The sequence below is a fragment of the Adiantum capillus-veneris genome, chromosome 27, assembly GCF_014529385.1.
Source record: "Adiantum capillus-veneris isolate H3 chromosome 27, ASM1452938v2, whole genome shotgun sequence".
Classification (NCBI taxonomy): domain Eukaryota; kingdom Viridiplantae; phylum Streptophyta; class Polypodiopsida; order Polypodiales; family Pteridaceae; genus Adiantum; species Adiantum capillus-veneris.
This window is the reverse complement of record NC_140957.1, coordinates 44,280,566-44,308,102: the sequence shown is the minus strand read 5'-3', so window position 1 is coordinate 44,308,102 and position 27,537 is coordinate 44,280,566. Positions and strand designations below refer to the sequence as shown.

Sequence of the window (27,537 nt, the reverse complement as noted above, 5' to 3'; positions counted from 1 at the left end):
ACTTATTTGTTCATGGGGAGATACCATGTCACTCATCATAAATGACCTTTCTCCTACAGCCATGCACCAAACTCTTAGGCAACTGTAATATATGCGACTTCCCTGCCATCTACAACAAAAAAATATCTCCATAGAATGATAATTTTGCATTTGGATACACATTGTCAAAAAACCAATTTACCTTAATACCTAGTCTCATATGAACCATAACTTGGAGACATTGTCTATTGGTCAATATGATTGAGCAGAGAAAATGTGGATGCATTTGGTAAAGTTGAAAAGGAAAAGGAAAAGAAGAAAGAAGAGAGAGAAAATGTGGATGCATTTGGTAAAGTTGAAAAGGAAAAGGAAAAGAAGAAAGAAGAGACTGGTGGCGGTGAAGAGGGGCACACTTTGTTGAACTTACACCACTCTGTTGCTTCACATGTCTAGGGCATTCTTGTACGGCTAGTATGTCTCCAAGCTGGCCACCCATAGTCTAGGTTGCTCCTGGTCCGGGCGCCCGAGTTTGGGCCCCCACTTTGTCCGCGCGCCCTCATATATTTACATATATATTTTCTCTATTGGGTTGTGGGGATTTTTATCAAGCCTTGCCCTACCTCCCCTTGGGCACCTATTTATAGGGCCAGCGGGGTACCCACTTCCAACACATACTGATTGTACTGAGGGTCTTCTGCTTATGATAGCCATGGGGGGCTGATCGATCCCTCTTCACCATCTCTCGCGTTTGTGGTCTACTCTCTCTCTCTCTCTCTCTCTCTCTCTCTCTCTTCCGCACACGCACACTCTCACACACTTGCCCAATCACATGAGCTACTGCATTGTGTCTCTTTGTGTATGTGCTTTGCCTCAGTAAGGTGTTGTTGCCTACATAACCCTTAGTAAAGTTGGGGATCCTTTAGAGCAATTGTGGACCATTAGGTAGAGCTTGTTGATTAGTGTCACATGGTAGGTCAATGATGGAAAACAATTTTTGTTCCGTTGTCTTTTAAGAGGGGCATTACCTAAGCATCATCTCAATGTGTATATGTAGGCCATTTGTAAGACTTTCACCTTGTTGAGTATTGACCAAAACATTGTGATGTTGGATGCAAGGAATGGCAATAGTTACACGAGAGGATATCCTTAGTAAAAACAAAAAAAAAGAACAAGAAGAGCAATCATCATTGCCTCCATGTTTATTGCTAAGGTAACTAGTCAAAAATCCACAGAATACCCAAAGTAAACTTGAAAAATGATCAGAAGTCATGTATAGAATGGTGCTATCATGGTTTTTAAAATATGTACAAATCATGTTGTAACACTAGATTGTCTGTCAAAGCTTGAGTTCAATCTTTGATCAAGCTTCTTGTATTTGTGAAGTCACTAACCTACACTTCTGCCAAGCTATATTGAAGTTCCACTACTAGACCTCAAGCAACATGCGGTCTAAGAACGCGGTCATTTGATACATCTACTGTTGCTTGGTGCATCCATCGCGACATTGCTAAAGAATATGGAACATCCAATGTGTCTGATTTGGGCATATGAGGTCCACCGGTCGATGGATTAAACGCTGCAACAGATGCTACATGTACCACCGGAGCATGCGATAAATTGTAGTCAGATGGAATGCCATTTACCGAATCCAACTCCCTCTCTAGCCTTTCTTTCTCTGATTTCAAGGTAAACTTTTCGTCCCGGAGTTCGTTCTTCTCGGCCTACAAAAAGAAGGAGCATTAACAGACAATCAGGTGCCAGATTCCCTAAATTTATTTTACATCACAAAAGAAGCTGCTAAATTAAGATCACATTAAGGTTAATGCAACAAAAGAGCCCTAAAATTTGATCTATAACATCCCAAAAGAAGATGCTAAACTAAGATCAAATTAAGGTTAATGCGACAAAAGAGGTTTAAGTTGAAACCTTTAACTCTTTGATGGTCTCTTGAAGCTGATGATTTGCATCTTTCAAGTGCTGTGTATCAGACCTAAGTTGGCTTAAGATCCTTGCAGCATCGCGAAGAATGGATGCTTTATCGGTCTTCGGGGGCTTGTCGGGCTCGAGCACTGCACTCAGCTCCACAAACCTGCACATGAAAGTCCCTGCAGAGTATGATCTTTGCTGTTGATGGAAATGAGATTATTCAGCCAAGAAATTCAAATTATAGTGCAGCTTCAAAACAAGCTAGCTAATTTAGAGATTCATGTGCGCGCGAGAAGGCGAGACTCCGTCAGTGTTTGGCGTCAGCTCGCAATTGTGCCGCTGTTAAGCAATGCTTTAAAAGAAAAAGAAAAAGCCTAGGTTCAGTGTAATCCCACGAATATTGAGATTTACCTCTGAATTTAAATTTGAAGGGAATACCTATGCAATTTAAAGATACCCTATACAATTTAGAGATACTAGTCTGGCCAGCTGCCTTAGGCCGCCTCTCTCTCTCTCTCTCTCTCTCTCTCTCTCTCTCTCTCTCTCTCTCTTTGTGTCGCTATGTGGCTGGTCGGATCAAAGAGCTCTCGCCAGGGGGGGGGGGGGGGGGCGGGGGGGGCGGAGAATCCCTCCCCTTTTTATAATAGTATAGATTGATATAAAATATAGAAGTATAGATATAGATTTAGCGTAAAAACCTTCAAATATAGTCAATATACCTTCAAATTTTTTCCTATGCACATTTTCCAAGTTTTTGGAAAAAAGATTTTTTTCTGGAACACGGGAGGAGCATTAGGAAAAGGAAATGGTCCATCTAAACTCTACGTAAAACAACCTAGGAGGGATTGTAAATCATTTGGGAAAAATATGAGAGAGAGAGAGAGAGAGAGAGAGAGAGAGAGAGAGCTTTCAAATAGAAAGGAGATTTCAAACTCTAGCGCCCCCCCCCCCCCCGCCTCCGAAAAAAAAAGACTATATTCTCCCTTGACCCGTTCCTTCTATTCAACGTATCCTCCTAATCGATAAGGATACCAACTCTTGGAAATTCAAATTTCAAAACATCGGGGTCATAGCAATCCACCCTAAAAAACTAAAGTTTTATCATGCACAAAGCTTTCCAGATAGGGGCTAAGTCACGTTGGAGATACTGCTCGGTAGAGTTCTTTGTCCATGTCGCAAAGCTCTCATTGAAGATATTTTTCACATGTTTATGTACTACCGCTTCAATTGCCGCAATCCTAACCCCTCCGATCAAGATTTTAGAATTTCAACCCTCTTAGCATCAGCTTCTTTTGCATTTTGGAATAAATTACTCTCTAACTTCATGTGGATTATATGCTGGCAAAGACATTTGTAGTTGGACACCCTATCTCATAATACTATTTGGTGATGTTCTTATACAGGACGAGGAGCTATGCCTAAGTCAAAATCTGGAGAGAAAAAAATGTCAACGAGTGCTAGCTCAGTTGATAGAGCAAGAGACTCTTGTGTCTAAGGTCTTGGGGGCAAACCCTTTGACAGATCATGTGACATGTAGCCCTTAGGGGTTGTTCCCCTAGTTCATTTGATGGGTTGGCCAGCCTTATCCGGTTGGGATGCTCCACCTCATGGAGTTGGGTGTGTGCGTTGTAATTTTAAGTTCCTACTCTCTCTTTTAGAAAAAAAATCTGGAGAAAAAGAGCATCCTTAAGGACATTGCTCAACATTATGAATGTCTCCAAGACCAAGGGAAGGATGCTAAAATTGAAGAGGAAAGCGATGCCCCCTTGGACGAATGGTCTAAAGAGATCGATAAAGAGATTCACAAGGTGGTGGACAGAATCGAAGAAAGGATAAGCCTTTCTAAATAGTACTCAGACCGAGATTTATGCCCTCCTCCATGGATGAAGCTTCTAGTGTCTTGTGACTGGTCTTTCCCCCTTCGAGAAGTTTACTGTAAATCTAAAAAACGCTTGCTACTACCTCAAAACCTTTATATTTTGACATTTTGTAATGTAGTCTCTTATGAATCCATCAATGTAGATAGTGTATTATTTCTAATACAAGTTCCCGCTCTTTTATGGATTTTATTTATAAAAAGGTAATAATGATTTTTGAAAGGCCATATAAAAATATGGCCTTAGGTAGTGTTACACACCATGTCACTAATTGACACTCTTCGCCCAGAGGGGTCGATGGCTCATGATGCTTGATGCAAATGAGCCATCCGATTCCTAAGGAAGGAAAAACTTCTAGGTGGGTTGGGGTTTTGGACTCACAACATGCGAGCTGTGAAAGAAACACCATACCATTACACCAATGCTCACAACTTGATAGTAAGGCAGTAATAGGCAACCCTTCTTTGCAAGCCGAGTTACTCAACAACTTCGCGCTTATGGGATTTCCCTTCCTCTCCAAGAGGAGAGAGATCTTAGGAGACCTCTTGAAGAGACCCCCAAAAGAAGACTCTCTCCCATACGAGAGGAGGAATCCAAAGAACAAGAAATTAATGAAACTTTAAGATGTGGCTCCACGAAGCCGGTGGTCTAGACAATCGCGAACTCCTCCCAAGAGGAAATGTTCAACCCACAGTCCTTCTCCTCGTCACTCCGAAAAGGAAGAGACGAAACAAAGGAAGAAAAGGGCAAGAAAGAGGTCACCCTCTTCTCTTTCTTCTTCACCTTCCTCCTCTTCCAACGAAAGCTATGGCTATTCTCCTAGAGAATACAAGAGGGGAGGACGTTGTAAATCATACCCTGCATGGCAAAGGTCACAAAAGCTCAAGAAGTTCAAAGAGGGAGGAAAGAGTATCTCTTTTCTCACCTATGATGGCACATTTGGTGCTGTCAATAAAGTATTTCCTTCATTCAACAATTTGATGCAGCCTTTGGAGACGAGGGCTTCACGGAGTCCTCCAAGCTATGCCATGTAGCTATGCACTTCCAAAAATCGACTCGTCAATGGTGGGCTAGCCTGAGTGGCAACCGAGAAGCCCCAAAGACATGAAAAAATCTACGAGTTTCCATCATGAAGCAATTCCTTGCAAGCGATGCAAAGGACAAAGTGCTCACTGAATGGTGCAATTTGAAGCTTCTCTCTCATGAGTCTATCCACAAATATGTAGACAAGTTTTGGGATTTACACCTCAAGGCTACTATCTTCCAAAAGAGAGACTTTTCCGAGCAAAAGCAACAGTTTGTGCAGGATTACCTGAAGAGATGACCGAATACGTCAACTCTCAACGGCCTGGTTCTATCACCAAAGTAATCCATCACACCAAGGTTGCTTCTCGCATCAATTTATAACAAGGGGCTAAACGAAATGTCAAGCCTATGGAAAACAAAGACAAAAATGATGCAAAGGGAAAAACCAATGCCCAAAATTCTTCCCAAGGCAATTCCAACAACAAAAACAACAACAATTGGTCCAAGGAGAAGGGAGTTTACAAAGGCGAAAACAAACTCTCTCCTTAAGAGCTTGAAGCTTTTTGCAAGGATCATAAATGTTTCAAGTGTGGGGAGCAAGGACATGGCTATCGTTCTTGCCCCAAGAGAAATGATCACAATGAGACTCTAGAGCTTCCACCATCGAAGCTCGAAAAGAGGATGCTCATTGCATAGGTTCACCTCTCTCCTATGCTTGGGGAAAGGTAAGGGAGCATGATGCCTTCATCTTGTTTGACCCTGGCTCTACTCACAACTTCATATCAATGGAGTTGGCCACCAAGTTGGGCATTCAAGCTTTTGAGATGGGAGATGCTGTAATGGTCGACACTGCTTTCAAGAGATAGCGAGCCTCTGTTACTCCCTTGATTGGGAAGTTGAGGCTCCATGTCCAAAGCTATGTCGACAAAGAAGACTTTTTCATCTCTCCTCTCCAACATGAGGATGCTATCCTAGGGGCACCATGGTTCAATTGCATGGCTGCCAGCATGAAGTTCCGTGAAAGGAGAATCTACTTCACCTATAGGGGAAAGAACATGTATATAGATGTTAGTGAGTTTGGGCGTGAAGGAGTACGAGCGGAAGTGCGACGCGAGAGAGAGTGCGAGAAGAAGAGCACGACGATATGGTGAACTCGCTCTACTGTAATGTGTAGAGCATAGTGAGTTCTTATTAGGTTTTTACAAAAGAATATGTGTACATACCTGGCGGCCCGCCCACTTACCTGGGCGACCACATTGGGCTTTATACCCCAACAACCTCCCACTTAAAGTCCAATGTGGTACTTTAAATGTGAGAGAAGCTACTATACAAGCTAATATACAAGAGATGTAGAGAAGTGATGTACTACCCTACACCTAACTGCTTGCAAAAATGCGCAAAGCTCTCTGAGGGAAGTCCTTTTGTAAGTAGATCAGCAGGATTTTCTGTGGTGTGAACTTTGACAAGCTGAAGTTGCTTATCCTCGAGCATTTCCCTGATGAAATGATACTTCACATCCACATGCTTTGTCTTTGAGTGATAAACTGGATTGCGAGCCAATTGTATAGCACTTTGACTATCACAATATAACACAGGCATCTCTTCTTTGATTCCCAAATCTGTTACTATTCGATTAAGCCAAATTGATTCTTTGCATGCCTCTGATGCTGCAACATATTCAGCCTCTGTAGTAGACTGAGTAACACAATCTTGTAATCTAGAACGCCATGATACTGCTCCACCAGCCAATGTAAAGACATACCCTGACGTAGACATTCGGTTGTCTAAGTCACGTGCATAATCTGAGTCTGTAAAACCCTTTACACATAGCTCCTGACTCCCATAGCATATACGCATACTCTTTGTAGCTTTCAGGTATCTCAATATTCCTTTCACTGCCTCCCAATGTTTCTTGCCTGGGTTTGACATGTATCGACTTACTACTCCCACTGCAAATGCAATGTCTGGGCGAGTAGCAATCATTGCATACATCAAACTACCCACTGCAGACGCATATGGAATCTTATCCATTTCAGCCTGTTCTTCCTCAGACACAGGACAATCTTGTTTGCTAAGTTTCACATATGGTGGCAATGGAACACTCAGTGCCTTTCCCTTCTCCATATTAAAACGTTGCAAAACCTTGTCAATATACTCTGTTTGAGATAACCAAATCAACTTCTTTGATCTGTCTCTCTCAATGCGCATACCAAGTATATGACTTGCCTCACCCATGTCTTTCATGTCAAACGATTTTGCCATCTTTGACTTCAAAGCTGAAATTTCTTCCAAGTGCTTGCCAGCAATCAACATGTCATCCACATACAAAATAAGGATCAGCCAACTACCATCCTTAGCCTTCTTTGTATATAGACAGTGACCGAACTCACTATGTTTGTAGCCTTGAGAAAGCATAAACTTGTGTAATTTATGGTACCATGCCCTCGGTGATTGTTTTAAGCCATAAAGACTCTTTAACAACTGGCATACCCAATCTTCCTTGCCTTTCTCAACAAACCCTTATGGCTGCTGCATGTAAATTTCCACATCTAAATCACCATGCAAGAACGCTGTCTTGACATCCATTTGGTGCAACACCAAATCTAATATGGCAACCAATGCAAGAAAGCATCTCAATGTAGTCATCTTGACCACCGGAGAGAAGACTTCATCAAAGTCAATGCCTTGTTCTTGCTTAAAGCCCTTGGCAACAAGCCTTGCTTTGTACTTTGGCTGACTATCATGAGCGGTGATCTTATACCTGTAAACCCATTTACAAGGTAGAGCCTTTTTGCCCTGTGGTAATTTAACTAGCTTCCATGTCTTGTTTTTATGCATAGTTGTCATCTCTGACTGCATGGCCAATTGCCAATTCCCGGAGTCCTTCATTTGCACTGCTTCCTTGTAACATGAAGGCTCATTGCAATCAGTCAACATGACATAGTTCATAGATGGAACAAACCTATCAGGAGGTCGCGTGACACGTCCTGATCTACGCACAATAGGTGGCTCAGGCTCAGCCACAACCTGTGGTTCCACTCTATCCTGTCCTTGCTCCTCTTGAGCCCTGACATTTTGTCTTGCACGTGCAGGTCCATCTTCTTGGAAGACAACTCTTCTAATCTCCTCAACCCTCTCTGGTTTAGAATGATATTTGGATTCATTAAAGTGAACATCATTGCTGCGGACAACCTTTCTGGATTCGGGATCCCAAAGTCTGTACCCCATCTCACCAGAATTACCATAGCCTAGAAAGATGCACTTTCTACTCTTTGGCTCAAGTTTGTTCCTAAATTCCCTTGGAACGTGAGTATATGCCTCACAGCCAAAGACTCTGAGATGCTTGTATGAGGGAATTTTGCCTGACCATACCATCTCTGGCACTAAATCCTTCTGCGAAACCTTGCTAGGAGATCTATTTACAAGATGAACAGCTGTTGATACAGCTTCAGCCCAAAACCCATTTGGCAGTTGTGCATTAGACAACATACTTCTGACCTTCTCTTGTATGGTCCTATTCATCCTCTCAGCAACACCATTTTGAGGAGGATTGTAAGGAGCAGTAAGTTCACGTTTTATACCTTTTGACTCACAAAAGTCCTGAAAGGCCTTTGAAACATACTCTCCACCATTGTCAATGCGTAAGCATTTAAGCTTCTTGCCACTCTGATTCTCCACAAGTGTCACAAACGTTTTGAAAACACTAAACGCTTCATCCTTGTGCTTGAGAAAGTAAACCCATACTTTCCTCGAGTAATCATCTATAAATGTCATAAAGTAAGAAGCTCCCCCTAGAGATAGGTTAGGCATAGGTCCCCACAAATCACTATGAACAAGTGCCAACTGTGTATCTCTTCTACTGCTTCTATGCTTATGTGGCTGTTGTGTTTGCTTACCATACAGACAATGTTCGCAGAATTCAAAATCATTAAATGAAAAGCCAGGCAAATAACCAGAACGAGACAAGATTTCCATTCCCTTCTTGGACATATGTCCTAACTGGCTATGCCACAAAGAAACGTTCGGCTGCTCGGTTACATTGATTACATTTTTAGAGACATTTGATACATAAATCATGTAAAGTCCTCTAGACTTTACTCCATGTGCTATTGTCATAGAACCCTTGGATATCTTCCACATGTTCTGTCCAAAAATGGTGACGTAGCCAGCATCATCAAGTAAACCTGTGCTGATCAAGCTCTTTGTAATTGCGGGAACATGTCTCACATTCTTCAGCGTGAAAGAAGAGCCATTCTGAAACTTCAATTGAACATCTCCAACACCTAAGATCTCACATGTCTGCCCATTGCCTAGCCGAACATGATCTTTAGTGGTCACATAAGAGGTAAACCACTCCTTGTTTGGAGACACATGAAGTGATGCCCCTGAGTCTATAATCCAGTCACTCAGTGCATTTCCATCAGATGCTGTAAGAAGAGCTGAGTCCATCGTATTCTTCAAGAAGTAGATGTCTCCGGACACTAGATTGTCATCCTCTGCAACAGTGTTTGTCACATTTATTTCTTGAATCTTCACTGAGGACTTGTTCTTCTCACCATGGTCTTCAGCTTTCTCTTTGCCTTTTTCTGCTTTCCATTCTCTGCAGTCTCTTTTCATGTGACCCTTCTTGCCACAATGGTAGCATTCTATGTCACTCTTGCCTTTAGCACTGCGGGACTTGCTACGAGACTGATTCCTCTTTCCACCTTTGTACTTTTCTTTGGTCCTTCCCCTGAAAACTAAGGCTGTTCCTTTGCCTTTGTCCATTGTCTTTCTATTGGTTTCTTCAGTAAGCAGACTTCCTTCTACACCTGCTATGTTCAAACCATCTGGAGGTGCAGAATTACTCAAAGCTGTGCGAAAAGTGTCCCAACTTTCCGGCAATGTGATCAACAGGAACATAGCTCTAATAGGTTCATCAAACTTGACACCTTGAGCTGACAACTGACTATAGATTGTGTTGAATTCATTCAGATGAGTGGACATAGGTGTCCCTTCTTTCATCTTCAAGTCAACAAGCTTCTTAAGCCAGTATACCTGTGAAGCTGCACTCTGCTTCTCATAAAGATTACTCAGCTTTAACCATGCTTGATAAGCCGACATCTCGTCTGCTACATTGAAGTAAACGCTTTCTGCCAAAGTCAGCATAATGGTAGAAAGTGCCAATTCATCCATTTCGCTCCATTCATCTTCGTCCATATCTTCTGGTTTTATCCCCTTGAGCTTTATAGGTTTTATCTGCTTCTTTTGTACCAACATGTGCCAAATCTGCTTCTTCCACAATGGGAAATTGGTTCCATCTAGCTTCTTGATATTGTAAAGAGCAGTGTCCTGTGATCCAGCCATAGCTACGCTTCACAGTAGTTTACTTTTCTGGGAAAAATTCGGCAGAGTTTCCCCTGTAAACTGACCTCTGAACCAATATCAACCTGTCAAATGAACCAAGAAAGCTTCAGATTCTGCAGAAATTTTGGCAGAGTCTCCTTTGTAAAATGGCTCTGGTGTACTAAAAACAGACCAAAAAACAGCTCAAAAAACATTGTCTCTCTGACACTGTAAGCTGCGGGTAAACTTGTCCTGCACTTGTACTGTCTCTCACTGTCCTGTCACTGTCCTATAAGCATAGACTGCGACAATGCCTCAACGGCAGTAAAGCAAAGATGCAATCCCAACTGTCTTACTCACAGTCAATACATCCTAGCTGCCTATTTAAGGGTGCTTGAGGGATCGCTCCAAGACCTGTATCACCGAAAGTATCTCAACATTCGAGAATCCCCCAGCTCAATAAAACCTCACTCGACCCTCAACAAAGGCTGCAGTAAATCTGACAGTACATAGACTTCCCACAAAGTCATACATCCACAAATTTCCCACTATATGCTGTAACCGCTGCGGCGGTTGTTTGCTGCGTGACTCACAGCCAGCAAACCCTCAACATACATACATCATCTTTGACAATACATCCCATGTGGAAGTACTTGCAATGTCAGGATGAAATCTGGAATATCAAGCAGCAAGCACAAGCTACTTGATGAACTAGTGGATGTCGCCTACAGTCTGTGTGTAGATGCGCGCCCGTGTCGTATGTGAAACGCCTCCAAGAACTGTGAGCCGTCCTTCGATGTGTAGATAGCCACAAATCAACACTCTGGGAGTGTCGATATCCTCAACACCTGCAGTCGTAGGCCGAAAACCCCAAATTTGCAGAGTCGGATCTGCACCCGTCGAGACCACGTAGTCGAAAATGGCCTGCGCAGACCTTTGTCAAAGCCGAACGGTGGCCAAGATGACCTCAGAATGAAATTCTGACAACACCAAACCCTTTGAACTCTCCAACGAGATTTGGGGCCGTGTCTTCGCCTGTCAAATTTCACTCCAATCTGAGTTGGTGACTCTAGCCTCCTGCAGTGCTGCCCCGAGCCTCGATCTGAGCTCTGATACCAGTTGAAGGAGTACGAGCGGAAGTGCGACGCGAGAGAGTGTGCGAGAAGGAGAGCACGACGATATGGTGAACTCGCTCTACTCTAATGTGTAGAGCATAGTGAGTTCTTATTAGGTTTTTACAAAAGAATATGTGTACATACTTGGCGGCCCGTCCACTTACCTGGGCGACCACATTGGGCTTTATACCCCAACAGGGCGTACACCAAGTCTTGTAAGTCACATGATTTTGATAAATCAATGAAGAGCTCAGTTTTTGCGTACATGATTTTTTTCAAAGAGTCCCTAAAAGGTCCTAATGTTTCATCAAATGTAAATGATAGAAATGAAGTAAACTTAGACTTGTCTAATTTTCTAAAAGGGTTTCAAGATGTGTTCATCGATGATATCCCTATGGACTTACCTCCAAAACGAGGGGATGATGACCATCGCATTGAGCTCCTACCATGAAGCTCACCGCCTAATGAGCCTCCTTATCAAGTTTCTCAAGCTCAACAAGAGGAGATCATGAGGCAAGTACAAGAATTCGTTGACAAAGGGATGGTGAGGCCTAGCTCCTCTCCCTTTTGTTCTCCAGTCCTTCTAGTGCAAAAAAAAGATGGTACATACCGTATGTGTGTGGACTATCGAGCACTAAACCATATCACTATCAAAATTAGATTTTGTGTGCCTCGAGTAGAAGATCTATTTGATAAGCTACAAGGCTCTATTTACTTCAATAGGATTGACCTTAAAAGTGGCTATCATCAAATAAGGATAGTGGATGAAGATATCCTAAAGACCGTGTTTTGCACAACGTTTGGTCTTTATGAATATCTAGTCATGCCTTTTGGCTTGAATAATGCACCGGCCACGTTCAATCAGTTAATGGAGAAAATATTTATACCCTATCGCAAATTCAATGGAGTGTTCTTTGATGATCATTATCTACTCCAAGTCCTTGGAGGAACACAAAGAAGAACATTAAGTATCATGGACTGCTAAGGAGCAAAATGCTTTTGACAAGCTCAAAGAGAAGCTTACCTCCCAGCCAGTCCTCATGCTTCCGGATCTCTCAAAGCCATTTGAGGTCCAATGTGATGCTTGTGGTGATTGCCTTGGAGCAGGCTTGCTTCAAGAAGGGCATGCCATAGCATATGAGAGCCATAGGCTCAATACAAATGAACATGTCTTAGGCATTTATGAGAAAGAGCTTTTAGTTGCTCTACATGCCCTAGACACATGGAAGTACTATTTATTGAGGACTCCATTTATTCGATGAAACGACCACCAAAGTCTCAAGTACTTCATAACACACACCAAGCTTTTCGACAAACAAATGAGGTGGACAAATTTTCTTTCGCAATTTAATTTCCATATTTCTCACGTTCCTGGTAAGCACAATCAAGTGGCCGATGCACTTTCACGAAGACCAAAAGTTAATGCGGTGTCTATAGCAACTCACAATGATCTATCTTCTATGATAGATGACTATGCTACTGACCCTGACTTTAGAGAAATAATGTCAGTCCTTACTTTGGGGAAGAAAGAGGAACTATTCACCTTGCAAGATGGTTATCTTCTCCACGACAAGGCTATGTGTTACCCACTCCCTTCGTGAGAAAGTCACGTATGAATCCCATGCTCCTCCCTATGCGGGGCATAAAGGCATTCAACCTACTCTCCGAGGAGTAGAAACGTACTTCTATTGGCCTACCATGAAAGTGGACATACAAGAGTACGTTTCAAAACATGTAGTATGCCAAAAGACCAAGTATGAGAAGCAACCTAGATTAATCCAGCCATTACCTATCCCAAATTCAGCATGGGAGAGTATATCCATGGATTTTATTTTTAGATTACCCAAGTATATCTATGGGAATACGAAAATATGGACAATAGTCGACAGGTTTAGCAAGAAAGCACACTTTATTCCTGTCAAAAAGACTGTTAAGGCACACCAAATGGCAACTCTCTTCATATCACAGATTTTCAAACACCATTGCCAACATCCATCGTGTTAGATAGAGATCCTAGAATAACCAATAATTTTTAGAAAAGTCTCTTTGAAAATCTAGGAACAAGATCAAATTTCTCTTCAGCCTATCACCTACAAATGGATGGCCAAAGTGAGATAGCCAATCTTACGATACTTGATCTACTAAAGACTTATGTTACCAAAGTAGATCAACGTTCACAATGGGAAAAGTAGTTACCTCTTGTAGAGTATGCCTACAATAATACTATGTACATACTTCTATGAGAAAAGCACCCTTTTGAAATAATTAAGGGAAGATCTTTGCTTGCCGATGAGTATAGCCGTGACCTACAAGTATCTAGATTAAGGAGTTTATATCCATCTCATATAAAGGCTAGATGCTGATGCTGACAAGCACAGAAGGACCTTAACATTCAAAGAAAATGATTGGATCTTACTTAAGTTTCCTAAGGTTCGATTGAGGCAAACAACGGGAAAAAATCCTACGTGTCCTCAAAAGTATTATGCTAAATTAGCAAAAAGATACTATGGTCCTTTCCAAATCTTGAAGCCAATCAATGATTTGGCTTATCAACTCAAGTTGCCCAACCATTGGCTCATACACAATGATTTTCATGTGAGATTACTTTAGCCCTACAAAGGAGAGCCACCAAGTGAACCAATTATTGAAGACCCTCCCAGAATCGAAGACCAAGAAGAGGTGCTACAACCCAAAGCTATCCTTCGGCATAAAGACAAGGTACTACGACATGGTAAGATTATCATACGATATCTTATTAAGTTAAAAAGTTATCCTTTTGAAGATGGTAGATGGATGCAAGGAATACAACTTAAGGATAGTATGAACCTTGTCAATACTTACAATGCTACATTAGAGTAAGAAAATGTAGAAATTTCTTTCAAGTGATCAATGTTTTTGTCTTATAAGACTAATTCTCTTTTTATTGTGCACAAATCTAAATAGCATGCATGCTTAGAATCATGTTTGTGCGACCTCTCTTTAAACACCAAGTAGAATTTGTCACTCTACTTGGGAGAATGAAACTTGGACTAAAGAGAAGACATGCTTGCGGAAGCTATGTCTCCCAAGCACCAAATGGAATTTTCATCCATCTTGGAAAAATGTGGCAGGGTAAAAAGGGATTCTCTACCCGCTAAGAAAAATTGACTAATGACTAAGGCTTTATCTCTTCTACCTCATAGTCAAGGACAACTATGATTTCAAGAGAGAGCTAATGTCATAAAATCTAACATCTAACCAACATAAATGATTTTTTCATATTAAACTGATTATTTGATGTGGGAGAATAAACGGGAACAAGGGTTAGGATATAGACATGTGCTTACAAATATATCGCAACACGGGGCCAATGGTAAAGGGGCCCAAATCAGAGATGGTATGTCAAAGAGCAAGGCTAACTAATGGAGCTTAAAAACCTTAGGGTTAGCTTCATTGAAGACCTTCAAAGGTTATTGTTAAAAGTCCTTTGACCTTAGGTAAGCTAGGGCTGTGCTTGAGGTGGGAACCCGGCCCAAGCTTGAGGTGCTTGTCGTGCCTGATGATTGAGATGCTTGAAGTGCTTGATGATTGAGACGCTTGAGGTGCTTGTCATACTTGATATGCTAGGGTTATACTTGAGGTGGGAACCTAGCCCAAGCTTGAGGGGCTTAAGGGTCGAGCTTGTGGTGAGAATTGGGCCCAAGGTTGAGGGGCTTGAGGTGTCACAAAAGTCAATACATATCCTACAAACAGGGGGAGAACCATGCAAGTAGGAGGGTGGTTGCTTGACCACTCTCTCTCCCAAAGGGCACCCCTTGCTCAAGAGGCAAGTAGGACACATGTCAAGCCCCTAGCTAGGTTACCCTCAAGGAGTGTCCAAAGCCTATTGGTTGGCCTCCCAAGGGATCCAATGATAATTTAGTAGATTGATTTTTTTTGCATTTATCAAGTCATCTCTCTCAAAGGGGAAAGGGGGACACTTGTCCCAAGGCTACCCTTGTTGCTTGATATGCCCCTTACATGCGATTGGCTAGGCCTGGAGAGGTCCAATGATCGTCAAGCATGAGCTACGAGGGGGGGTCGACCAAATCAAGCTAGGGGGTTTCTTGAGGGGTATACTCTCCCACACACACTCACACACACTCTCATTGTGTGAAGTGCAAAGTGCAAAGTGCAAGAGCTCCATCTCCTTCTCCAAGCTAGTAGAGAAGTTGAGAGCCTACACCAACACTCTTGGCTACGGAGTGCAAATCCAACCAAGACCTATGCTTCAATGCTTAAGCTTGCCATCTTCTCCATCTCCATTACTATTGTTACCATATACATGTGGTAGTGATGTGTGTGAACACACTAGGACCGCCGGGGCATTTTTTCCCTCTTTAGGAGGTTTTTCCCCCCGAGCATTGTAGATATGCCCATCACTCTAGGGCTATCTATCTTTCCATTGCACACTACGTAACACACTCTCTATTGTGTGCCTTGAGCTTCCTTCATATTCTCCAAGCTGTGTGCGTTTCTCTGCAACCCTAATTCCAACAATTGGTATCAGAGCAGGTTGCATCCTCCCGGGCTTAGTCGCCAGCTGCTCCAGTATACGCCTGCTCACTTTCTCCGATTTCAGTGAGCTTTGGCGAGCGTTCGCAGGTTGACAAATATTTCGGGTGTGCTCGTAGAGCTTGGTCTCCTTAGATTTTTGATTTGGGCTCATTTCGGCCTCCGTTTCCACTACAGGCAGTACTGCACAGGCTATTTCGTCATTTTGTGTAGAATTTCTGTCAGTGCCATTTTTTGCATAACAGGTGCCTTATAGTCTTCTACGGTTTGTGCTATATAGCACGTGTTGTTCCCGCTTTGTTTCTCCTATTTTTGGGCAATTTTCACATCAGGTGCATCATTTGCCATGGCTGACAACAACAACACAGATGTGTTCAAGATGTTTGCTGCTGAGGACAGGTTGGATGGGGACAACTACCCTATGTGGGCTTATATGATGCAACATGTTCTTGTGTCAAAGGGCGTCTGGAACATTGTGTAGGGCATTGATGTACGTCCTGGTTCTGAGGATATAGGCGATGTTGAGGATGTTGTAGGTCTTGCTGGAAGGATTGCTGCTGTTAGAGTTGTTTTGCCTACGGCAGAACAAGCTCATTGGGATGTTAAGGATGTGCAGGCTCATACATTGATTGCATTGTCTGCGAAGCGCAACATTGTTCCTCACATCCGTTCTGCAAAATCTACAAAACAGGCTTGGGATATATTGGCTGGTCTTTATGCAAGTCACAATGAGGCTAAAATTGCTTTGCTGCGTAAAGAGCTGGAGTCGAAGATTATGCATGAGGAAGATGATATGGACACTTTCCTTGCTAGTGTCAAGGATATCAATGAGCAACTTATTTGTGCAGGAGAAGTCATTTCAGACAGTTCCCTTGTGCAGACTGTTCTTGATGCTTTACCAGATTCCTACCAGACTTTTGCTAGTACTTGGAGACTGATGACCCAAGGAAATCCAGAAGTTGTCAAGTTTGATGCATTATCCACATTGCTGTTGCAAGAGTCACTTTCCAAAAAAAACAGGACTAGGCAGCGTGCAGTTGAACAGGCTTTTATTGCTTCTCAAAGAAAGGGTGGTAACAGTAATGCAGCCACTTCTTATGGTTCTGCTGCGAGTGGCAAAACTTTTGTTCCTAATGCTTCTGCTGGCAGCACTTGTCTGGCAATTCTGGTGATAAGGGCAAAAAGAAGATGCGTTGCCATTATTGTAAAGCTAATGATCACTTGATCAAGTCGTGTCCTAAGTTGAAGGCCAAAGAGGCTAAGAAGAAAGAGGGTGGTTCCACTGCAAATGCTCGTTCCACTACAAATGCAGCCATGGTTGAGTCTTCTGTGAAACGAGATTGTAATGCTGATGTTGATGCAGAATGGGCTTTTAGCGCAGAGTGCACTTACAATCCTGCTGTCCATGATGCATGCTTGTTAGTTGCTGCAGATTCACATGTGTGGTATTTTGACAGTGGTGCTACAAAGCACATTACCTCACATCGTGAATTATTTACCTCTCTCGAGTCTATCCCTCATGGGAATTTAGTCACTTGTGCCAACAATGCCTCATATCCAGTTCAGGGACTTGGAAAGATTGTGCTTACTGCTGCAAATGGAAGTTCTTTCACACTTGTTGATGCACTTTATGTACCTGAGATCAAGAAGAATCTCTTGTCTGTATCCGCACTTGCTAGACTTGGACTTGTAGTCAAATTTGTGGATGACAGATGTACAGTTCATGATCTTAGTTTTGGTGATGAAATTGTTGCATTTGGCCTTTTGTGCCGTGGGCTGTATAAGCTCACTTTGTATGACAAGTGTGGACAAAATTTTGCAAATGCTGCTGCAGATTCAAGGGCTATTTCAGATGCAAAACTTTGGCATGCACATTTTGGTCATCTGAATTTTGCCAGTTTGCTGCGTTTGCAGAAATCTAATATGGTTGCTTCTTTGACACCTCTTGAAGCACCTGTCAAACATGTTTGTGAAGGCTGTATTTTGGGTAAGATGCAGCGTTCTAAATTTCTAAAGGATGGTTTAGCTCGGGTCACATGCAGGTTGCAACTTGTGCATAGTGATGTTTGTGGGCCCATGCAAACTCCGTCCTGGGGCAATTACCTGTACTTCGTGACTTTCATTGATGATTACTCGAGGCATGCATGGGTATTTCCGCTTAAAGTGAAGTCCGAAATTTTTATGTGCTTCAAACAATTTCTGGCTATGGCTAAAAATGTCCCGGAATGTACTATGGGCACCCTCCGTTCCGATCGAGGGGGGGAGTATACGTCTCATAAATTTAATGCATTTCTGGCTAGTCGTGGGATAAAACACCAATGTACAGTGCCTTATACACCTCAGCAAAATGGTGTTGCTGAGAGGAAAAACAGGTCACTGACGAAAATGGCACGATGTATGGTCAAAAGTCAACCTTTGCCGCATTCTTTTTGGCTTGAGGCCATCATGTGTGCCACTTATGTACTTAACAGGTGTCCCACGAAAGCTTTGCAGTCTATTACTCCATATGAAGCATGGCATGATAGAAAGCCTTCTATTGAGCACATGCGTGTTTTTGGTTGTTTGGCATATACTTTGGTGCCACAAGTGGAGCGCAGAAAATTGGATGATAAGGCTATCAAATGTATTTTGTTGGTTATAGTGCTAAAAGAAAAGGTTACAGGTTGTATCATCCGCAAACAAAACGTATTCTTGTTTCTCGGGATGTAGTGTTTGTGGAAGATTCTGTTTAGCCCTTGCTGTCATGTACTAGAGACAGTAATGTAAGCTCACAAGACATTTATGACACTTTGTTGCCTCTTCAGTGGTGGAAATACAAATGTAAGTTCCAATGAGGTAAATGTATAGCCTATGGGGGTTTCTGAAAATGTTCTAGATCAGCCTATTACTGATGCAGATGTACATGATGTACTTGATGAGGAAAGGGCTGAAAATGAGCAGGCTAGAGGTATGCCAAAATGGTTGGTGCACACTTTGCATGACAGTAAATTGGATGCACCTTTGTCTAGTCGTACTCGTTCAGGCTCTCGCCATGCATCTTATGCATCAGATTGTTATGCTTTGGCTGTGTCTAGCTTGCATGATGTTGAGGAGCCTCTGTCTTTTGATGAAGCACAGAATTCAAAAAATTGGATGGCTGCCATGCAATCAGAATATGATGCACTTATAGAAAATGACACATGGACTTTATGTGATTTGCCTCCTGGCAAAAAGGCCATTGGTACGAAGTGGGTTTACAAGTTGAAACGCAAGCCGGATGGTGAGATCAATCGCCATAAGGCTCGACTTGTTGCAAAGGGTTATACACAGCAAAAAGGCATAGATTATAAAGAGACTTTTTCTCCCACTTGTCGTATGACTATTGTACGTTTTCTATGTGCATTGGCAGCTCATTTTGGTTGGGATGTACATCAATCAGACATTGTTACTGGTTTCTTTAATGGGACATATTTGAGGAAGTTTATGTAACGCAGCCTCGAGGTTTTGTCATAAAAGGACAAGAGACAAAGTGTGCAAATGTCACAAGGCTTTGTATGGGTTGAAGAAATCTCCTCGTGCTTGGTATGATAAAGCTGACACTCATTTGGTCAAACAAGGCTTTTGTAATAGTCCAACAGAAAGCACATTGTATGTAAAGCGTGAGGGTGATGTACTTCTCATTGTGGTTCTTTATGTTGATGATTTGTTGATCAGTGGACCAAATGAGAGACATATTGTTGAGTTTAAGTCTGATTTGAATGCTACTTTCAAGATGAAAGATTTGGGCTGTTGCATCAGTACTTGGGTATATTACAGTTTAAGCAGTGTGATGGTGGTATTGCCTTGTGTTAGAAAAGTTACATAGAGACATTGCTATGTAAGTTTGGACTTGAGGATTGCAAACCTATTCCCACTCCCATGGAAACAAGTTTGAAGTTGAGTCTACATGATGCTGGCGATCCTGCTGATGTCACTCTTTATCAAACTGCTGCTGGTTGCCTCATTTATGTATGCAACATGAGGCCGGATATTCAGTTTGCAGTCTCACAGGTCAGCAGATTTATGCATAGCCTAGGGTCTAAGCATTGACAGGCTGTCAAGAGGATTTTCCGCTACCTTAGTGGCACTTTACATCTTGGCTTGTTTTATCCCAAGGGGGGACCATTGCCGCCAGACTTACATGCTTTTTCAGACTCAGATTGGGCTGGTTGTTTTGACATGCGAGTGTCCACAAGTGGTTTTTGTTTCATGCTTGGCAGTTCATGTATATCATGGTTGAGCAAGAAGCAACCTATTGTGGCCACTTCGAGTTGTGAGGCTGAGTACAGGGAAGTCTTCACAGCTACGGTTGAGTGTGTATGGCTCAGACGCCTTATGGCTGATTTGGGTGTTGGATAGGACACTGCCAACACTATTTACACTGACAGTCAGAGCGCATTGGCAATTGCGAGGAACCCAGTTTTTCATGCTCGCAAAAAGAACATTGAGGTGCATTACCACTATGTCAGGGAGAGGCTCTCAGCAGGAGAGATCAGCTTGGCTTATGTGCCAACACATGACAACCTTGTAGATCTTTTCACAAAGGAATTGTCTCGTGAGAAGCTTGAAGCTTTCCGCAAAGCTTTGGGCTTACTCCCCTTTGTGGACTGATCATGTCCTCAGGGCATGGAACTTCCCTCTACTCATGTGCCAACTCTCATTCACCGCATCACTCTAGGGGGGCATTTGTTACCATATACATATGGTAGTGATGTGTGTGAACACACTAGGACCGCCAGGGCATTTTTTCCCTCTTTAGGAGGTTTTTCCCCCCGAGCATTGTATATACGCCCATCACTCTAGGGCTATCTATCTTTCCATTGCACACTAAGTAACACACTCTCTATAGTGTGCCTTGAGCTTCCTTCGTCTTCTCTAAGCTGTGTGCGTTTCTCTACAACCCTAATTCCAACAACTATGCTATTATGTAAGCTAGCAAGAAGAATGATGATAAGTGAGGAACTTATTCTTTCTCCTATGAAATGTTTCTTCTTCCTCTTCCCTATCCTCATTCCCCGCTAGCTCTCTCCACCTTCGAAGGTGTTTGAGGCCTTGGGACTGAGGCTTGGGATAGTTAATGCTTCTTGCAAAGTTTATGTTATGCTTGTGATGCATGAAGCTTTCCATATTCATTGCATCACCTAGGTCACAAGGAACACAAAGATTGTATTGTACCAAGTCTCTCTTAATGGGAGAACCTATAGTACAAATGCCTATTGGAGGGGGGACCGGCTCCACATAAATCCGGTCCTCAACTGTTGTCATGTTCTCTAAACTCTTTCTCTTGTAAAAGTATTGTTCATGCCAAGTTAACTAAATGATGTGTTTATGTTGCTACCATCAAATTAAGTTCACCCTCTATGCTCACAAAGTAATTTCACAAAAGTACTTTCTCTAATTTCCTCTACTCTCAAAGTTAATAGGCCATTTCCATTACATTTTCTTTTCCATCCAATGATGGAAGTTCCAATTCTGGATTCATGTGAATTTAGTGCATCCGGTGTGCACGAGTTCAGGTGCATGTTCTAGTGCATTTGTTGGACAGGCACATAGGGATACTTTTATCTCCAACACCACTTCTTGTTTGATCATCCAACTTTCTTTGATGAGGTTTAGAGGTGGAGCATGTGGTGCCAGATCCTTAGCTGACAATGACAAAAGTTAAAGGAGGTTTTATTGGATTTTGGACTTATACTATCTCCATGTTCTCTCCTTCCCCAGTGGACGTAGTGTGGCCCTCTAGATTTGGTCATTCCTTTGCCATTTTGTGAGCTTTTCAATACCGGTTGTGGAATAGGTTTACGATCACTTGTGAGCTTGTCAACACCAATTATGGAATAGGTTTGCAACCTTTTATGGGTGGTTTTCTTGATGTTCGATAGCAGATTTATCGAGATACTTTTGATGATAGGTTTGCATGTAGTGTCAGCAATTAGTGGGGACATTAAGTTCCTACTCCCACAATCATCAAGATCTAGATGCTTCTTCCATTTATCTCTTTGGAGAGTTCCAACATTGGGGACAACACTTCGGGTGAAAATCTGGCCACGACTGGCATGTACATCAAGATCTTTCCTCGCGATTTTTTTGCCCAGCTTTTTAGCATGTTGTAGACCAGCCCCAACATTCTTCAACTAGGGCATGTTGTAGTTTCCCCGACTAGTTCCTTTACTCTTTTTTTTGAGTATTGGTGTCATGTTGTGCATTGGATATTGATTGCATAGCTCAATTGTGGATATGTTCTCATCAGCACAAGTGGAAAAGATAGTTTTGATGAAGATTGTAAGGAAGTAAGTTACAACAATGGGAATGTATGTGCTCTTCCGAGTATGTATGTAGTTTGGCATATATATTGGATTGTACCTACAGGTTTGATCTTGGCAGATGCAGAGAGCTGGAAGACATTTGGTTTGATCTCAGGGAGTTTTCTTGAGTAGCTAGGTTGTTTTTGGGCCTCCACAACTTCTTTGGCAAACATGATCCTCAGGTGATGACCTTTCAGGTCTTCCTATTCTTAGCAATCCGCGTCTATCAATGGTGTGATTCTCTTGAGTCTAAAGCTCCTTGAGATTCACGTTTTTCTATTTAGTTACAAAGGAAGCAATTTTACTCCAGGTCGTCTCTGATTTATTTCTAGTTGTACTCATTCTCCTTTCCTAGGATTGAGTGGGAATGGGGATTCCTATCTTGAGAGGAGTTCTCAACTTTAACTCGTGAGATTTTAGTGATAGTGTTTGATTTGTTTTGACATGGGAATGAGTTAGTTGTTACCTCCAATTGTACTTTTAAGGATACTTCTCTTTTGGAGAGGGCTTCTAGGTTATTATCTATGGACGACTTCTAGTGCTCCATTCAACGGAGTACCATAGACGGTGTCTTAATGTCCTTGGTTTCCTTGCCCAATTTTGGCGGTTATGATGTGCTTCAGCCCACAATGTAGTTAGTATGTTTGCATATGTTTTTCTTAGGGCAAATTGGTGGTTGCTTCGTCTCTCAGATTTGTGGTGTGATAATTTATTTTCCCGATGCATTCAAGCAGTATTTATTATGTTTTGTCTACCAAACTTGCACCTAGATACTGTACCATCCAATACACATCTATTTTCCTTAGACTCTCATGTTGCTTCGCACAGATGGATAGTAGTCCTTCTTGGACTAGGAATCACTTACAGTTAGCTCGAGCATTCTTCATAGTGGGGAGATGGTCTTCTTGGTTCTTCTAGTTTTAATTCCAAGTTCCACAAGTATATTTCATTTTGGACTCAACTACGTTGGGTGATCCAATTACATAGGTAGAGACTGTTGTAGAGTTATGGCAATTATCCATGGTTTGGGTGTTCTTCCTTTAGAGGGGGATGTGGAGCCTACTTGAAAGTCAGTTTTTGAGACTACTTCCTTATAGTTCTAGTAGTTCTATGTGCAACGGCGGACAAAATTGATATTCAATTTGCTGGCTTTCTATAGCACCTTGTTCTTCTTTTGTAGAGCTTGGCTATAGAGTCTTTTGATCTTGCCGTGTTAGCTACAGTCTCGGTATTGATATGTGTCCCTTTCTACTAGATGTTAGTTCTCCATTCACTCTGAGTGGGGTGATATTCTCTTGGGATGTGTTCTAGACAGATGAAGATCAATAGCAGTTTTCACTTTCAGTTTCGATGAAGTTTCTTTAGAAATAGCTACAGTTCATCATTATATACAATGATTGGTGTAGTTTCTTTGTCAACGCACGGTTGATTTCTCAATAGCCTTGGTTGTCTCATTCTTTAGACTTCTTTTAGAAGCTTGGAGATTCTGGCATGTGGCTTATGACCAGATATACATGTTTTTGACTCTTTCCTCGAGGGTGGAGCACTTTAGAGTTGAGGAATGATCCAGATACCAATAGTTTATGCCTTTACCCTCAGTTTTGATGCATTCTCTTGGCCCATTTTCCCCCTAGGCATATGGTGCCCTTATTCCTGTTTTTTAGTATGACAACGACGTATAGGTAAAGTCTCAACTCCTTAAACAAGTTCACATAGGTGGCAAGAGCATGACAATCAATAATGTTAAACATCTTCATCTTGAATGGAAGCACTACTTCATTGCAAAGCCCGAACTAAAGTGAAGAAAATTCCTTGACAAGATATTCTACATGATTCTCAAGGTCCTTAATTAACTTTGGAAGATTGCATTCTGCATCTGCAACTCCCTACAATAAGGGTGGCATACTCAGAGTGGTGGAGGGTCAAGTGTAATCCATGAAAGGCAAGTCAATTGTACCTTTTGTCTCTAATAAAAGTTTGCTTTTCTACTTTTTAAATTACATTTTCCACCTGCTCATTCATCTTGCTTTTGGAAAACTAATTACAAGGGTAGTTTACTAGCATGTGGACCCATTTGAGGCACTAGCACCACAAGTAACGACTAAGTGCCAAGTTCCCCTATTGTCTTAACGTATTTTGGGGGTTTTAACTTTATAAAAAATTGATGTTATGGTCTCATAAAATATTTCAAGAGATCATCTTGGCCTACAAGATAGGAAAAGGTGAAGGGGTGAGTTTTGATATATAGGTTAATCACTTCTGCCTTCTTTTAATATAGATAACATGGTTAATATTTATGATACTGCTATCTTTTAGGCTTATAAGCAAGAGGCGATTACTATTACTAGAGTGAAGTGGGACACAAAGTCTACCCAAATCAGCTCATTATAAGCCCCTTACAAACACACCCCCTAACATTAGTTTGGTAACCTAACAGGACATAAAAGTGAGGACATAAAAGTGTTCCTTTATGGTTTTGGAAAAAAATTAAATACTCCTATCATATGTATGTGTTTCTAGAAATCCTTAGGGTGCATGTGCACAAGTAGCAACCTCGTAAGCAATTTTGGAGCCTTTTGATTATGAGCATGGTTCACGCTTCGTGCATGAGCTGCATAATGTTTTCAACAACAAAGATAGACGAGGGGTTTGCGAACTTTGTCGAGACCAACAAAAATGGTAAAAGCAGCTAGTTTTTGTTGATGTTAGAGAAAAAATAAGAAACACATATGATTCTTAATTGTATTGTCATGAGGAGCTTTCAAAGCCAAAAGAGTCCTCAATTTGACTAGAAATAACGTATTTGTTTGGTGACCTATTTTACACAAGCTGCAAAAATCTCTAGACAACGTGCCTAGTTTTTCCTAAGCATCAATAAGTTCTTGACTAAAGTCTATGGTTGTTGTAGGCCCACAATTTTTTTTGAACATAGAATTAAAAGAAAAAGTGTAGTTTTTTTATTCTATTGATATACCATCAATGTTTCTATGTGTACACCTATCATTACCTTTATAAATAGTTCCACCTCACTTCCACTTTATAGACCTTGGTTCTTTGCTTTCATGTTGAAGCACCGAAAGCATCTCAATCATCAAAACATGTTTCTTTAAGATTTTTGGAGCACACCTATGAAGTACAGAACTTGCATATATGGATGAAAAAACTGGCTTTCACACTGTGGCCTTACGTATGACATATAAACATATCAAGTTGATGCCAAGTTGGAATTGTATGCTAATATTTGGACGTAAGCTTGAAATGTACCATGTTTGTTAAATTTAACAAATTGAAGACATCATTGTATTAGAACCTCCTTGGCATCTTAAGTAATAATTCTAGGAAGTTCTAGAGCTAAGAGGACACAAAATGTCCAAGGATATAAGAGTTTCATGTTATCAATCTAGTGTTAAGTAGGTGTTTAGCTGTAGACACTATTTATCTACTTGTAGCTCAATAACAATGTTCAAATAACTACCCATTTTCAAATTACACACAACTTTGTTAAGATAGTTGATGCTTAGTCTATGCTTCTTGACATTACAAGAACTCATGATTGTATGGTGTCTTATTTCACAGAGTCAGCTAGGCTTGTTTGAGTTACAACATTGAGCAAACAAAGCCTTTCACTTCTCTAATGAAGGCATTAATCCCGACTAGATGAACTCAAAGAGAGAGCTTCAAGTATTTCATTGGAATCTACCAAGAGTGAAGTTCTTTTAAAATAAAGGTGCTACTTTGTTCATTCCACCTACATACCTAAAAGCTAGGGATAATACCATCACATATCTAGCTTGATAGAACCCTAGTAATAACACCACTACGTATCCCAATGGCTCTCCTAATGGTTGGAAAAATATATATTCACTACCTATATAGTGCAAGAACACTCTAAAGAGAAGAAAACCTTAAAGGAAAAATAAGCAAAAGAAAACACAAATGTATCGAGGTGCACTAGACCATCTCTATTTATATGGACACAAAAAGTCTTTTCACTTTCCATTTCCATGGATCTTTTCACTTGTTAATCTCACCCTTCACTTATGTACCCAAGATTGTGGAGACCTAATCACACCCCTAAGAAATAATTATGTCCTACGCGTACAGCACCTTGATGAGAACCACCCACAATATGGTGCAAATCACTCGCTAACCAATCACGACTGCCTGATTCAATCACGACCATAGCCACTATTTGACAACTGAATCCCCGATATAGGCTTTTTCTTTTTAACCCATTTGAACCATAGTCCATATAGCTAGCAATGGTTTACATTTAATATATATGTTACCTATCATTTAGCCTGTCTCTACGCATTTTCTCTCTGCAAGATTTTGCAATTACTCCACCAGCTGCAGGGTACGTCTCGTCCCGGGCTCTGCAAACATGTGAATTTGATCAGCTCAAACTCCTTGAAAATGGCAAGCGCTTGTATCTGCAGATATGAGAGGGATAAGAAGCTGCTGACCTTTTCTTTGAGCAGGGCTTGCCCTGACTGAGAGGCTCCCCTTTAGAGCTTTCATTCTCAAGGCTCCAGAAACAAAACAAAAAAGGTATGAGAGAGAGAGAGAGAGAGAGAGAGACGGGGGACGGGGAGAAGAGAGAAACCTCGGGGACAGCTCCTGCTCTTGGTGGCGCCATAGAAAGGCGTCGGCTGCAACGCATTGCTGCACGTCGGGCTCTGCAAGAAGGTCTTGCTCAAGGAAAGAGATCCAGCGTCTGGCATCCATAGCCATGGGAGCTCACACCGCCTCCGGTTTAGGTCGACGTCGGCGAGAGGAGGCCGCCGTGAAATCTTGAGCATGAGCTGCTGAAAAGGATGGAGGTGACGATGATGAGAGAATATCATGAAGAAGAGAGCCGCAGGTCGCCATAGCCATGATGATATTGACGGGGGAGAATAAGACCACATTCATGATTGTGATGCGCCGGGAAAGCAGGCGCTGCAGGTGCCCGGGCGGACTCAATGGCCATGCCTGCTTTCTTTTGTCCAGTTCCATGACGAAATCGACGTGGTGTAATCAGTACCCCTCACGTGCCACTTACCAATGGCTAGACGCCAGGTGGTAGTCAACTCCTCCCCTTCTCTCTTGCCACCTGCTCGTTGACTTCCCAATACCATAGTCTAAAACTCTTAAGCCTGCAAAAGTCAAATGCAGCTGCCCCCCAACGTGCCTCTCTACTACCCAGAGAAGCCCCCTTAGGCCTATTCTTGGCTCTTTTGTTCAAGGCAAGCCCCCCAATAATGGGCCCCATTAGAAACTCTAGGGTAAGGGTCGTGGTGTGGTCCTCTTTGTATTAAGGTACAATATTCTCAAGTACAAATTCTGATTGTAGTACCACGAAATGGCAACTTTAGTGTATTGCTAATAATGACTCTTAACTAAGAACTCACAATAGTTAAACTCACTAGTGATTGTTTTTAGTTCCTTTTT

The 27,537-nt window shown here is 41.9% G+C and overlaps 1 protein-coding gene and 1 long non-coding RNA gene across 2 annotated transcripts; one reads left to right on the top strand and one right to left on the bottom strand.

Annotated features, from left to right (window-relative positions):
• Nucleotides 1-477: 477 nt before the first annotated feature.
• LOC147421865 (uncharacterized) lies at nucleotides 478-3,969 on the top strand. The gene is made up of 2 exons (XR_015186831.1): nucleotides 478-732; nucleotides 3,309-3,969. It is a non-coding gene; the product is annotated as an uncharacterized LOC147421865 (long non-coding RNA).
• On the bottom strand, nucleotides 1,179-26,987 carry LOC147421864 (transcription factor ILR3-like). Its single transcript, XM_086503484.1, has 5 exons — nucleotides 26,711-26,987; nucleotides 26,571-26,633; nucleotides 26,394-26,480; nucleotides 1,906-2,068; nucleotides 1,179-1,700 (listed from the first exon to the last, which is right to left on the bottom strand). The coding sequence occupies exons 1-5, from the start codon at nucleotides 26,836-26,838 to the stop codon at nucleotides 1,413-1,415; spliced, it is 729 nt and encodes a 242-aa protein (XP_086359610.1). The 5' UTR covers nucleotides 26,839-26,987; the 3' UTR covers nucleotides 1,179-1,412.
• Between the last annotated feature and the right edge of the window lie 550 nt (nucleotides 26,988-27,537).